Raw genomic sequence first — 11811 nt, forward strand, 5'->3', positions numbered from 1 at the left:
AAACGGCCAGGACGATAGAGAAGGGGATCGCATGCGCTAGGCTAGGGAGTGCATTTATGTACCAAGCAATTGCACGGGAGCGCAGCAGGGGGAAAATTAGGTTCTTCGATTTTGATCCTCAAGATAGTTTGCAAATGTCTTGATTTATAAAGGCACGCGCAAAACCGCTCTAAAAAGATAGTGATTATCTAGACTATAGGCTAGATTAACCTCGGAACACCAGTGTTGTTGACACGATCTTCTATCTCCTATCGTGCTATTTCGATACCTAGTAAGCATTGAAAATATAGCAATTTAAAGATGAGTGGCAGGCCTGTGGAAATAAATTTCATTCGGGAAAGGGTGAATCTTCTGTTTGAATATTTAATTGTTTGAATTGTCAGCCTCCTCCTACGTGACAGGCTTCACTGCACATAAATGGATCCCGCGACAGTGGTGCAAGATGCCCGCACAGCACCCGAGTGTCCAGTTGTGGAACTGGACAGGTCTAGTTACACAACTGTCACCGCACGCCGCGCAGTGCTGTCCGCTTTTGGGAATGTCACCACTATCCTCCAAAACTTTATCGAGCCGGTTTCAGTAATCTCTCTGAAACTCCCCCCACGCTCTCTCCACTCCGCCCCCTGAAAGGGGAAACTTCCACCGGCTACACCCGCGTCACGTGACAGGCTATATTTAATATTATTTTGTGAGCGACAGAGGCTACAATTTAACCACGTTATGAATCGACCTGCTGCCCCAGCTACATCTAATAAAACATCGCAGCATCGTCATCAGAACGCTACAAGCTGATCTCAGCGTTAGTTGCACTGCTTAAATCCAGGTAGGTAGTGATTTATTTAATAGTAAAAAGTTAATCAGCACTAGGTTTTTTTTTTTTTACTGTTACTGAGCAGTATGTTTAAACCACAGAGTTCTGTGCTCCCCGATAATGAATGGTTCTGGTACTTTTTGTATTAACAACGCATTTGCAATGAGATAAGCTTTGAAAACGACCTATTTTATTGGTAGTTGCAGAATAAATCAAAACGAATGTGTGAAGTACCCTAATCAAGGGAATGAAGTACTCACTTGATCCTAGATATTTGGGGTTCTCCTCAGGGGTCGTTCCTAATTCATGCCTTCCCATTAGTTTTCTTCAATGCCTGCATGTCTAGTGTCTGGAAGTCTCTGAAAACGCTGCAGTGATCAGATGTATTTCGGACTAACAGTAAGCGGACAAAGCGCAGTTTTTGGAAGCGATGTACTGTAGAGGATCAGTATTTCTAATAAGCTTAGCACTGAACCTACACCTTTGGTTCAATGGGCCTACTTTTTCTGGTAGGTTTTGAATGTGTATTGTTGAATGAGAACAAAGACGTTAAAGGAGCAGATGTAGATCAAACAACTGTGATGTGTGAATCTAACGTTAAAATATCACCGGTGCACAGCAGAATACTATACTTGGATAAGGGAAGCTAATCGCGTCATGAAAGAACAATAACTCAGTATATTATTTTATAAAACAACATACAGTGTAATACAATAATGCATCCCTTGCATATTAAAGTACTTACCAGATTATAATACCCAAACTGAAAAAAAATAGGAACACTTTTTATTTCTGAGGATGAAAAACAGTGTTTTTTTCTGTGGCACACAAGAAAACCAAGGAATGTTTCTCTGCTCCAAGACCCAGGCGGCTGGGTTACTTGCATAACAAACCCGTCCGGCTCTTCGATTGTCGCAAACTATCAGGTCTCCGTAGGATGAAATGAAAATGTTGCGTTGCCAAAGGCAGTTTAGTTTTAATTTAAATATAAAATATTCCCAGTTACAAACTTTGGCTTAATCAGGTTTGAGTGATTAATTTGATGTTTAATATAACTGGTCTTGTGCGAATAGAGAAATACCCTTCTCTGCACGTTTTTGAGAAGAGATTGCATGAACCTCGTGTCTTGATTTGGCAAGATTTTAAAAGGGGGAAGTGTCCTCTTAAAACAAAGTGAAGATTAAAATGTAGATGCCTTTTCAAATAGTGTAACAATGTTATTTCCTCTGAAGCCAATAAACAAAATACCAACAACAAAATATTTAGAAAACTTTTGAGAAAATTTAGAAAATCCAGAAAAAAAACATTTTAAGTGGCATTTTTTTTTTTAATGACATCAGTCCAATTTCACTTCATCTACAGAGACATTTTTGTATATATGGCTTGGCCTCTGTAAAGGTTATTGCTATCATATGGTTTCACTTCATTGACTTTCCTTTGTAGCACAGTGGTGCTCTAGGACCATGTTCCAAAATAAACTCTTGTCAGCCCCTCCCACTGTAAAGAACTGGCAACACAAAAGTACAGTACGTTACAGAACTGAAAAGATTAAAATAATTCAGATGTTGAAATGCAATGTTAGTACATGATGTTCCATTTGAGACGTTTAAGCAGATAAATTAATTATTGCTATTGATAACACCTTGTTGTTTTACCCCACTGTTTCTGTTCTGATTAGTATAGTGGATGTGATGCTTTTTATTATGGAAATAATGGTTTCCTAGATTGTTGATAACCTAGGACTAGGAAGTGTTTGAAAACTGACAACAAGGAGTTACAGAAGGGTCACGTCTTTGATGGGACCTGATCCTGGAGTATCTGTAAGTGCAAGCGCATAAAAAATTAGGGTTTTATGAAGGGCAGTGTGAGAGTAGAACTGTGGAGTATTTATTGCACCTCAGTCTGCCTCTGATTCCCCAGTAAAACCACGCCTGGCAGCAGGCTAGATCTTGGGAGCTCAGGTGAAGTGTGGGAGCGTGTTCTGTGGAGGACACCCCAGTCCCTCACAAGTGGGCGTGGCGCTCACCCGCAGGTCGCCATGGTGAACGAGCTGCCGCAGACGGACAGCAGCGGCCAGCCCTGGCGCTGCGACTCCAGCGGGGCGAGCAGCAGCGGGGGGGACAGCTCCAAGGAGAGCTCCCGCTGCTCCACGCCAATCCTGGACACCGACCGCGCCGACCGCCTGCGCGACAAGATGAGGAGGCGCACGGACTCGGGGGACTGCTGGTTCTCCCTGGAGTTCTTCCCTCCTCGCACCTCCAGCGGAGCTGTGAACCTCATCTCCAGGTCAGAATCTCGGACTCGTCCTCCCTCTGGTGTGCTGCCAAGTTTCTCATCTTATTACACCGGCTTCTTTCAAAACCAACGGGGAGACATCCCTGGATCAGTCACCTCCAAGCAGCCAAATGAACTGGATGGGTGAAATGGCCTCTTGTTTGTAACATTTCTTCCATTCTCCATGCCATGAGTCTGGTTTAGTGTGTTTATTAATCCTTAAGAGTTCTTTTCTCAGAAACCACCAGTGGCATGCTAAGGCATTAGATAGCTCTGTAAGAGTACAAACATTGTAGAATGAGAGCATCCCCCCCCCATGGAGAAGCCTGATGGTTTTCAGGAAAATGTTTGGAAAGGCTAAGTGCATATGCTCATTTAAGGACACGTACACTAGTAAATATACTGTGGTTTGAGAGTAGTTGGAAGTGATGTATAAAGTATATGAACCATATGAACCAATTGTACAGAAAAACAAAGCTAAAGACATCCTCTGTATGTGTGTGCCAGATCATGGGGGAAAAAGTCAAATGTTTTCAATTAATTAATCTGAGGATCTCCTTGTACGATTACTGCATTGAATTCAATTCAATTCAATTCAATTCAATTCAACTTTATTGTCATTAAACTTACACAGGTGCATAGTATAATGAAAAGTGTTTCTCATTAGTCACTCAGGTGCAGTATATAAATAGGACAGAAGATAAGACAATAGACAGTTACACAATAGCAATAACAGTAACATGTAATGACATAACATAAATAACATGTAATCAAGTAATCGAAATGTTAAATTAAGGAGTATATTGTTAAGTTTGCCCAATGAACTAACGAGACCTCATTTAAAACATCATGTTGTGTCGTGTCCTTCACATAGGTTTGACCGTATGGGGGCAGGTGGGCCACTCTTCATTGATGTGACCTGGCACCCTGCTGGAGACCCTGGATCAGACAAGGAGACCTCCTCCATGATGATAGCCAGCACCGCTGTCAACTACTGTGGCCTGGAGACTGTGCTGCACCTCACCTGCTGCAACCAGACCAAGCAGCAGATCACTGCACATCTGAGCAAGGCCAAGCACCTGGGCCTTAAGAACATTATGGCTCTAAGGGGAGGTGGGCCTGAGAGTTCTGTTCTAAAGCTAGGGCGGATTCCGGTTAGCTTGAGCTCTTCCCAGAGCAAGTGAGCCTTCCAAACCGTTTCAGCAGACAGATTTATGAGGATAGCCATCTAAACTATTAAAATGTTACTTTATTCCATGGAATGTTAAGTTGTGCGTAGCAACATTCTACATTGGTATAGAGAGGATGAGCTTAGTAGTCCTTCCCCACAGAGTAGTTTTTTGAAACAGCCTAATAAAAACCTGAAGAAATTCCTGCTTGGAAATTGTCTGCTTCCTTCATTGTCATTCCCTGTTTAATTGTTATTTTAAACCGTTTATTTCTTGTGGCTTTGGATGTCTTCCAGATCCCATGGGAGCTGAATGGGAAGAAGAGGAGGGAGGTTTCAACTATGCCACAGACCTGGTCAAACACATTCGCTCTGAATTTGGTGACTATTTTGATATCTGTGTTGCTGGTGAGTTCCTTATGCTGATCTTCATCTTTATTTCTGGAGTAAATGAAAACCGATTAAGTTAAAAAGACTGTTAAATCCAAAAAAGTTGTTCAAAATATTCAAATTTCTCTACAGTTCAGAAGACTAAAGATTGCATTCAGTATTCTTGGGGACTTGTCATGAAGCCTCTCAGATTTGTTCCCCAAGATTTGAACCTGTTGGTGTTCTCTGCCACTTCTTGACGGGTTCTCAAGTTAACCATGTGCCAAATTCTGGTCTTGTGCGAAAGGCTACCCCACTGGCCACCCGGAGGCAGTGACCTATGAGGATGACCTGAAACATCTGAAGGAGAAGGTGGATGTGGGGGCTGATTTTATCGTCACACAGCTCTTCTTCAGACCAGAAACATTCCTCAAGTTTGTCAAGGACTGCAGGGCTATGGGGATCACCTGTCCCATTTTGCCTGGAATATTTCCTATTCAGGTATCTAGGAATGGCAAAGACGATCTATTTCACTGGAATTACAGTATATCGCTTTTGTGCCTTGTAAACAGAGTACAATTACATGTTGGGTAATGAGGAAAGAGAAGTACCTGTATTTTGAACATTTGAAATGCATATCTAACATTGTATGCTTTCATTTTTCTCTTTTTAAAAGCTCTGTTTCCTAAAGTTGGCAAGAGGTTTCTTTATAGTTTGTATTGGAATTTGTAATGTGATTTGAATAAATGTTCCGCCAATAGTATTTTTAATCGCTGTGGAGTTCTGATGATAAATTTTAGAATTGCAGCAGACGGTAGGAAGCTGTTTCAGTCAATTTACTGATCTTATGTTTACTAATGTGAGGAACTCATTGTTAGATTATTGTAGTGAAAAATTAAAAGTAAGGAACATTCCTGGGACATTAAGGAACGCCCTACCCTGACAAAGAACCTATTCTTTTGAATCTTACAGAAAAGATTATGAAACTGATCCATGTATGCAAAATCCTGGCCAAAGTCAATCCAGTGAATTTATTCAGAGTCGTCAATGAACACAAATCAAAGTACAGAAGCAGAAACTAAGCAGAATACATTTACAACGGAGAACAGGAGGTGTTTGGGTCATGTGACTCTGGAACAAGCGGTCCAGTCATGTTGTTGAAGTTGATAAACTGGCATGTTTCAAGAAAAGATTCGTATTGATTCAGATTTGGCATCTAAACAATAAGCCTCTTGACCTCCTCATATCTGTGATCTTTTTTTTTGTTTTTATATATTATCCTGAAATGTAAAAGACTGTAAGCCCTTTCTTGTGTTTGGCACTGTGTGCCTAGGGGTACCAGTCTCTGCGCCAGCTGGTGAAACTCTCCAAACTGGAGGTTCCTGAAGAGATCAAGCAGGTGATCGAGCCCATCAAGGACAATGATGCTGCCATCCGTAACTATGGCATTGACCAGGCAGTGGGCATGTGCAAAGTGCTGCTAAAAAGTGGTGTGGTGCCTGGCCTCCACTTCTATACTCTCAACAGAGAGGTGGCTACCATGGAGGTCCTGAAGCAGCTGGGCTTGTGGATTGAAGACCCCAGGTTTGCACTGTTTATTTTTAATGTGGAGCCACCTCCCTAACTGCATTATTTCCAGATCATGTGTTAAAAACAAAAAAAGATACGCTGGTCTGTAGTCTTGTTGAGTATTATTCAGTTTGTGCAGGCACATGATGCTGGAATCAAGAGAAGCACCCCCCCTTCCAGCTGGCTCTGAAAGTCTGGCATGGGGCTGCAATATCTGTGACAAAACATGGGGAGCTTGGTGACTAGGCCAGGAGAGTGGGTCTGCACGTCCTCATTCTCTCCTGCTAGTGGTCCTGCGGTTTAGAGATGTGAAAAACACACAACTGCCGATTCCAATTAAAGAATTTAAAATTGAAACCCATCTAGCAAGGCTTGTTCACTTAACACTACACATCCCCAGATGGGTTTACTAGTTCACGAAAGCCAATGCTTAATGCTGTGATTTAATGCAATGACCTACATAGACAACCAGTACAAGTTTGATTTATGACAAAGTTAATGGTCCTTCGCTTATGGCATTCTGAGCTCTTTCAGGGACCTAAAGGACATGGCGGAACATCTGATTGTGTTTTTCCAGGCGGCCACTCCCATGGGCAGTCAGCGCTCATCCTAAACGCAAAGTGGAAGATGTCAGACCAATTTTCTGGGCTTCCAGACCCAAGAGTTACATCTACAGGACACAGGAGTGGGACGAGTTCCCCAATGGAAGATGGTATGGGCTGCAATTTATAAGTGTCTGTTAATTTCATATTAAGCCTTCTGAAAAGTGTTTAAGAAAATAAAGAATTTAGCATGTAAGTTGACGAAAACTGTATCGTCAGGTGTGTAATTAGATTGGACTTGCACTTAACTGAGTGACATAATACGTGTATGCTTTAAAGAGAAAACCTGCTTGAGGCATACAAAATGTGTCTGCAGAAAAATTATTTGGTGGTCATCGTTTTTAAATAACATTTCCCTGCAAAAATACAATTACCGCATGTTCTGTTTGGCTTACATGCTGTGAACAACAGGAGTAGATGTTCTAAAATAATAAGGTAAGAACGTGTCTAGAGTAGTCTTATAATTAATAGCTCATATATCCACTCCACCTCTTGCACGATACTGGGAGCGGAAGATGCTCTTGTTTCACAAAATCTCACCTGGAGAAATGGGTGTTCTTGCTTGGCAGGTGACACGCACACAGGGTGTGTCAAATAAAAACACTCTAACCAAGGTGACCGTCTCTGGCTCTTTTAGATAGGGTCACAGGACTAGAGATTCTTCCTCCTATGTATTACATCAAACGTGACATGTGGACTTGTTTTGGTTTCCTTGTTTCCTGCTAGAAACTCAGAGGTGCATTACAAGGGATTACCTCTCCAGGACAAGAGTAGGGGGATAGCTATCTATCACTCTCTTGTTCTTAGAATAACTATTTTAATTCTTTTTTGGAAACGTTTAAACTTCCTATTTTTTTAATGTGGCATTTATAAATATATGCATCTCTCTCTAAATCTTCCGGTTCTGATGCATTATTTTTCTAAGATTCGATATAACATCTACTATAATATTCCCAATCTGGTAAATAACTTTATTCCATGTGTATGAAGGTAGACTGATTTAACAGTTGAAGAGAGCTGTAATCGAGTTGTGTCCTGAGCTTTTATCTTCACCCTAACCCCTCTAACTGGTTCTCATTCATCCTAGGGGGAACTCATCATCACCTGCTTTTGGAGAGCTGAACGACTATTACCTCTTTTACTTGAAGAGCAAGTGTTCCAAGGAGGCCCTGCTGAAGATGTGGGGAGAGGAGCTGATGAATGAGGAGAGCGTCTTTGAAGTGTTCACTAACTATATCACTGCACAACCCAACTGTGCTGGGAACAAGGTAAGTTGGGCAGCAGTCCATAATGGGCTACTGGAGGAATGTTGAAGTCCCGTACGGCGTTTTGGTACATGGATTCCTAGTGTTCTTCAACAACAGGAGTGCCCTTCTTATTCCAAGCGTGATTGGGGGATATGCTTTCCAACACGTATAACATTCCTTAGGGATTGTATTTGTTTGAAGATGCCATCCTTCTGTGTCGCAGGTGATGTGTTTGCCATGGAATGAGGACCCACTGGCTCCGGAGACGAACCTGCTGAAGGACCAGCTGGAGAAAGTGAACCGCCGCGGTGTCTTGACCATCAACTCCCAGCCCAACATCAACGGGAGCCCGTCCTCTGACCCTGTTGTGGGGTGGGGCCCCCCTGGAGGATATGTCTTCCAGAAGGTAAAGCTTTAGTCCAGCAACAGTGGACATGTAGTGCAGCAGGCAGTGAAGTTCAGTGAGCGTTACAACTGTTATTATACAATGAGCAAAGTATCCCATGTTTTAATTTTAATATACTCGCCGTGCGACCTTTAACAAGTCAGCTACACCACAAAATAGTGCTGCCTGTCAGGACGTCTGCCTTTAAATTGGTAAATTAGAATTTTTCTCCCATTCATGCTTTTAATAATTTGTAATCAACAGGCATATCTGGAGTTTTTCACATCAAGTGAAAATGTCACAGCACTTCTTCAGGTACTAAAAAAGTACGAGCCCCGTGTTAACTACCACATTGTGAATGTCAAGGTATATACATTTTTTACTTTTTATATTTACTAATAATCAAGCTACCAACTACTTCTTATTAGCTCTGATGGGTGATTTTATTTTAAGTGTCAAATCTATATAATCCTCACTTCTAGGGAAAGAACATAACAAATGCTCATGAAATGCAGCCGAATGCTGTGACATGGGGGATTTTTCCTGGCCGAGAGATTGTGCAGCCAACAGTTGTGGATCCTGTCAGCTTCATGTTCTGGAAGGTGGGAAATAGTAATAGGAAAACTTAATCCTAAATCCAATGAGGGAACTCCACTTGCGAGATAAATTTTATGTAGTGAACACGTGTTTTAAGCAGTGTGCAGTCTGAGGTACTCTTTTGTTCATTTTGTGGGAGAACAAAATCCAGTATAATATCAAATCCAGCATATAAAATATCAAAGTCTAAGTCTCTGCAAGTCTCTAATTACTGTATTGTTGAAAATTCTACTAAAGTTTCATTGATCTTTGTTAAATACGTACATATATGGGACGAACGGATGATAAACGGATGTTTTATTCCTGAAACAAGTCTAATGTATTTCATTTGTAGGATGAAGCCTTTGCTTTATGGATTGAGCAGTGGGCTAAACTGTATGAGGAAGAGTCCCCTTCTCGCATGATCATCCAGTACATCCATGACAACTACTACCTGGTCAACCTGGTGGACAATGACTTCCCTCTGGACAGCTGTCTGTGGCAGGTTATAGAGGACATGTTTGAGCTGTTGGATTCTCCTGCTGAACATCCTGAATAACTCTACCCTTGCAACAGCTGGGCTCCCCACAGCCTCTCCATTGCATTCTTTGAATGCTACTTTAGAAAACTTGCACTCCTGCATACAGTAGATTTAAAATGGAAGTGCTATTCTGGGGTATACAATGTATACAAGAAGACTCGACCTTCTTTTAGTAATGCAATACTTTTACATCCATTATTTTAAATGTTTTTTAGCAAGTATATTATTTTTCTAGGGGTATTGTTTTTGTAATCTGGAGGTGAACTTCTGCCATCTTATAAACATGACGTGAACTTTGCAGTAAGAATTGCATACAGAAACGTATGAACTCATATAAAGCTACCAAAAAGTTTTCACCTCATCCTCTGCAGAAATCACCTTGATCAGTATTTTTCTTTCTGCAGTGTTGTATATTTTGTGTGTTAAAAAGCCACAATTAATATGGCTTTTTTTACAGCAGCAAAAAATTATCTCAATGATAAATAAGCTCAATACTTTTTTTCCAGTTTTGTATTAACAACTTTTATGACAATATTTTCCTATCTTTCTACAATTCCTTTAACATATTTATTACATTAAGCACTAAAGAAGAATTGGAATGTTATCTTAAACAAGTGATTTTGTAATAATGTATTTTAAGAAAATTAAATAGGATTGAAATAAATATCTGCAAATAATTTAAAGATATACAGGGTTTCAGGTACCATTTTTATAATAAGCTTTATTAGAAAGGTTAAACTGGTAACTGGTTTTATGTGGCTATGAATTTAAATAAATGTATATATTTCCTTACTTTAAGACATTCTCTACAGTACTCAACTTTTAACCAAAGGCTAAACTACTCATTTAAAAATATTTTTGGATTTGAATTAAGAAGTTTTTGTTACATGCATTTTTTTATGTGAACAGCACTCCAAATATTAAAAGGACCTATAGAATTTTCTTAATCACCCCTGTTACTTTTATGTTATTGTTCCAGCACACACCGGGCTGTGGCTTATGGGTTCCAACAGCACAGAAAATACATGTTGCACAATTATGCTATGCAAGTTTGTTATAATGAAACTTTAAAGATATAGAACACTGTTACAGTTTTGTCTTGAAATAAAAATGTGTGCCTTCGCAGAGTCTCAAGACCCATTTTATTTTATCCTTCTGAAAAAGAATTGGTCATTTGCCTCTAGATCCTACAAATGTGGCCATATTTTCACAAACCTGAATAAATTGCAAGGATTGGGTCACTTTCATCAGCAGGTTTTACGTCACATTATCTGACATGAAGTCATACCATACTGCCATGTACAGAGTGGACATAGTACAAAACCTCTTATCTTCCTGAACTTGATAACCCACTAATATTTCATGTGTGCACTTCTGTTTTGTATTCCTTTGTTTAATAATGCTGTGACTTTTCATCTGCCACATTAATGTTCTGATATCTGGGTTCAACAAAATTGGTTTCAGTCTTGATTCCTGACATTCAAACCAGGATTTTGTTAATACAAGTCTTTATAGCCTCCACATATATACACATATTTTTGTATAAAATACATTTTATACAAAACAGTTTTCTATAAACTGGTTGTGCTTTGTAATTCATTCTTGCAAAGCCTGAAAGATAGAGGGTGTTTATACAATCTTACAATATGGCTATTTTTCACACAGTTGTAATTGTAGTTCACACTTATTTGCCTTTTTTAAAGAAATTGGGACCGGGATTAAACACTTAAAAAGAGAATGTTCTACAGAGTACTGTACTGCAGCATTAAATGGCCATTATGAGCCAAAAAGACTGAGGTAATGGCTCTGGAGAACACTGGTAACATGAGAAAGTACAGGGAGGAGCTGTAAAGAAACAGCTGAGACACCACAAGTGAACTCACTGGCCCCCCGAGTGAGGAACAGGCAATTGCACATTGTAATGGAAGTGTGTGAAAGGTCAAGAGAATGCACTGTTACTCTTTCTCCCTTCTATAAAATGTAAAAATGCAAAATCTGTTTTCTTTTTCAGATTAAAGGATACCGTTTAAAAATGCTCCCGCTGTTCTTAATTCTATTTAGAAAATGTGAACTGACAGCACACAGAGCCTAGCAACTATTTTAAATACTAAGCCACAAGACTCAAGTAGCATGTCGTCTGTGTTCTTCGAGTCTAGCTGAGGTCCTTTTGGAGATAGTGAAACTATACCTTCTGTGTAGAATGCTTTGCCTTTAGCAGAACCTTCTACAGGCCTCATTTGGTTACTCCAATCAGCCACGTGTATAGTAC

At 40.2% G+C, this 11811-nt stretch overlaps 1 protein-coding gene across 1 annotated transcript; it reads left to right on the forward strand.

The window, feature by feature from the left end:
- The first annotated feature begins 664 nt into the window (after positions 1 to 664).
- Positions 665 to 10664, forward strand: mthfr (methylenetetrahydrofolate reductase (NAD(P)H)). Its single transcript, XM_088617094.1, has 12 exons — positions 665 to 823; positions 2844 to 3097; positions 3960 to 4198; positions 4551 to 4661; positions 4930 to 5123; positions 5956 to 6206; positions 6769 to 6903; positions 7881 to 8061; positions 8264 to 8446; positions 8690 to 8791; positions 8908 to 9027; positions 9357 to 10664. Exons 2-12 carry the CDS (start codon positions 2850 to 2852, stop codon positions 9558 to 9560), a joined length of 1968 nt encoding a protein of 655 aa, XP_088473220.1. The 5' UTR covers positions 665 to 823; positions 2844 to 2849; the 3' UTR covers positions 9561 to 10664.
- The last annotated feature ends 1147 nt before the right edge of the window (positions 10665 to 11811 follow it).

The sequence above is a fragment of the Lepisosteus platostomus genome, chromosome 23, assembly GCF_059453375.1.
Source record: "Lepisosteus platostomus isolate fLepPlt1 chromosome 23, fLepPlt1.hap1, whole genome shotgun sequence".
Lineage (NCBI taxonomy): Eukaryota > Metazoa > Chordata > Actinopteri > Semionotiformes > Lepisosteidae > Lepisosteus > Lepisosteus platostomus.

Excerpts from the sequence above, each read along its gene's own strand:
- mthfr (XM_088617094.1), top strand. The coding sequence starts at position 2,850 with ATGGTGAACGAGCTGCCGCAGACGGACAGCAGCGGCCAGCCCTGGCGC. Across the intron at positions 5,124-5,955 it reads CTGGAATATTTCCTATTCAG|GGGTACCAGTCTCTGCGCCA; the intron begins GTATCTAGGAAT and ends CTGTGTGCCTAG. Across the intron at positions 9,028-9,356 it reads TCAGCTTCATGTTCTGGAAG|GATGAAGCCTTTGCTTTATG; the intron begins GTGGGAAATAGT and ends TTTCATTTGTAG.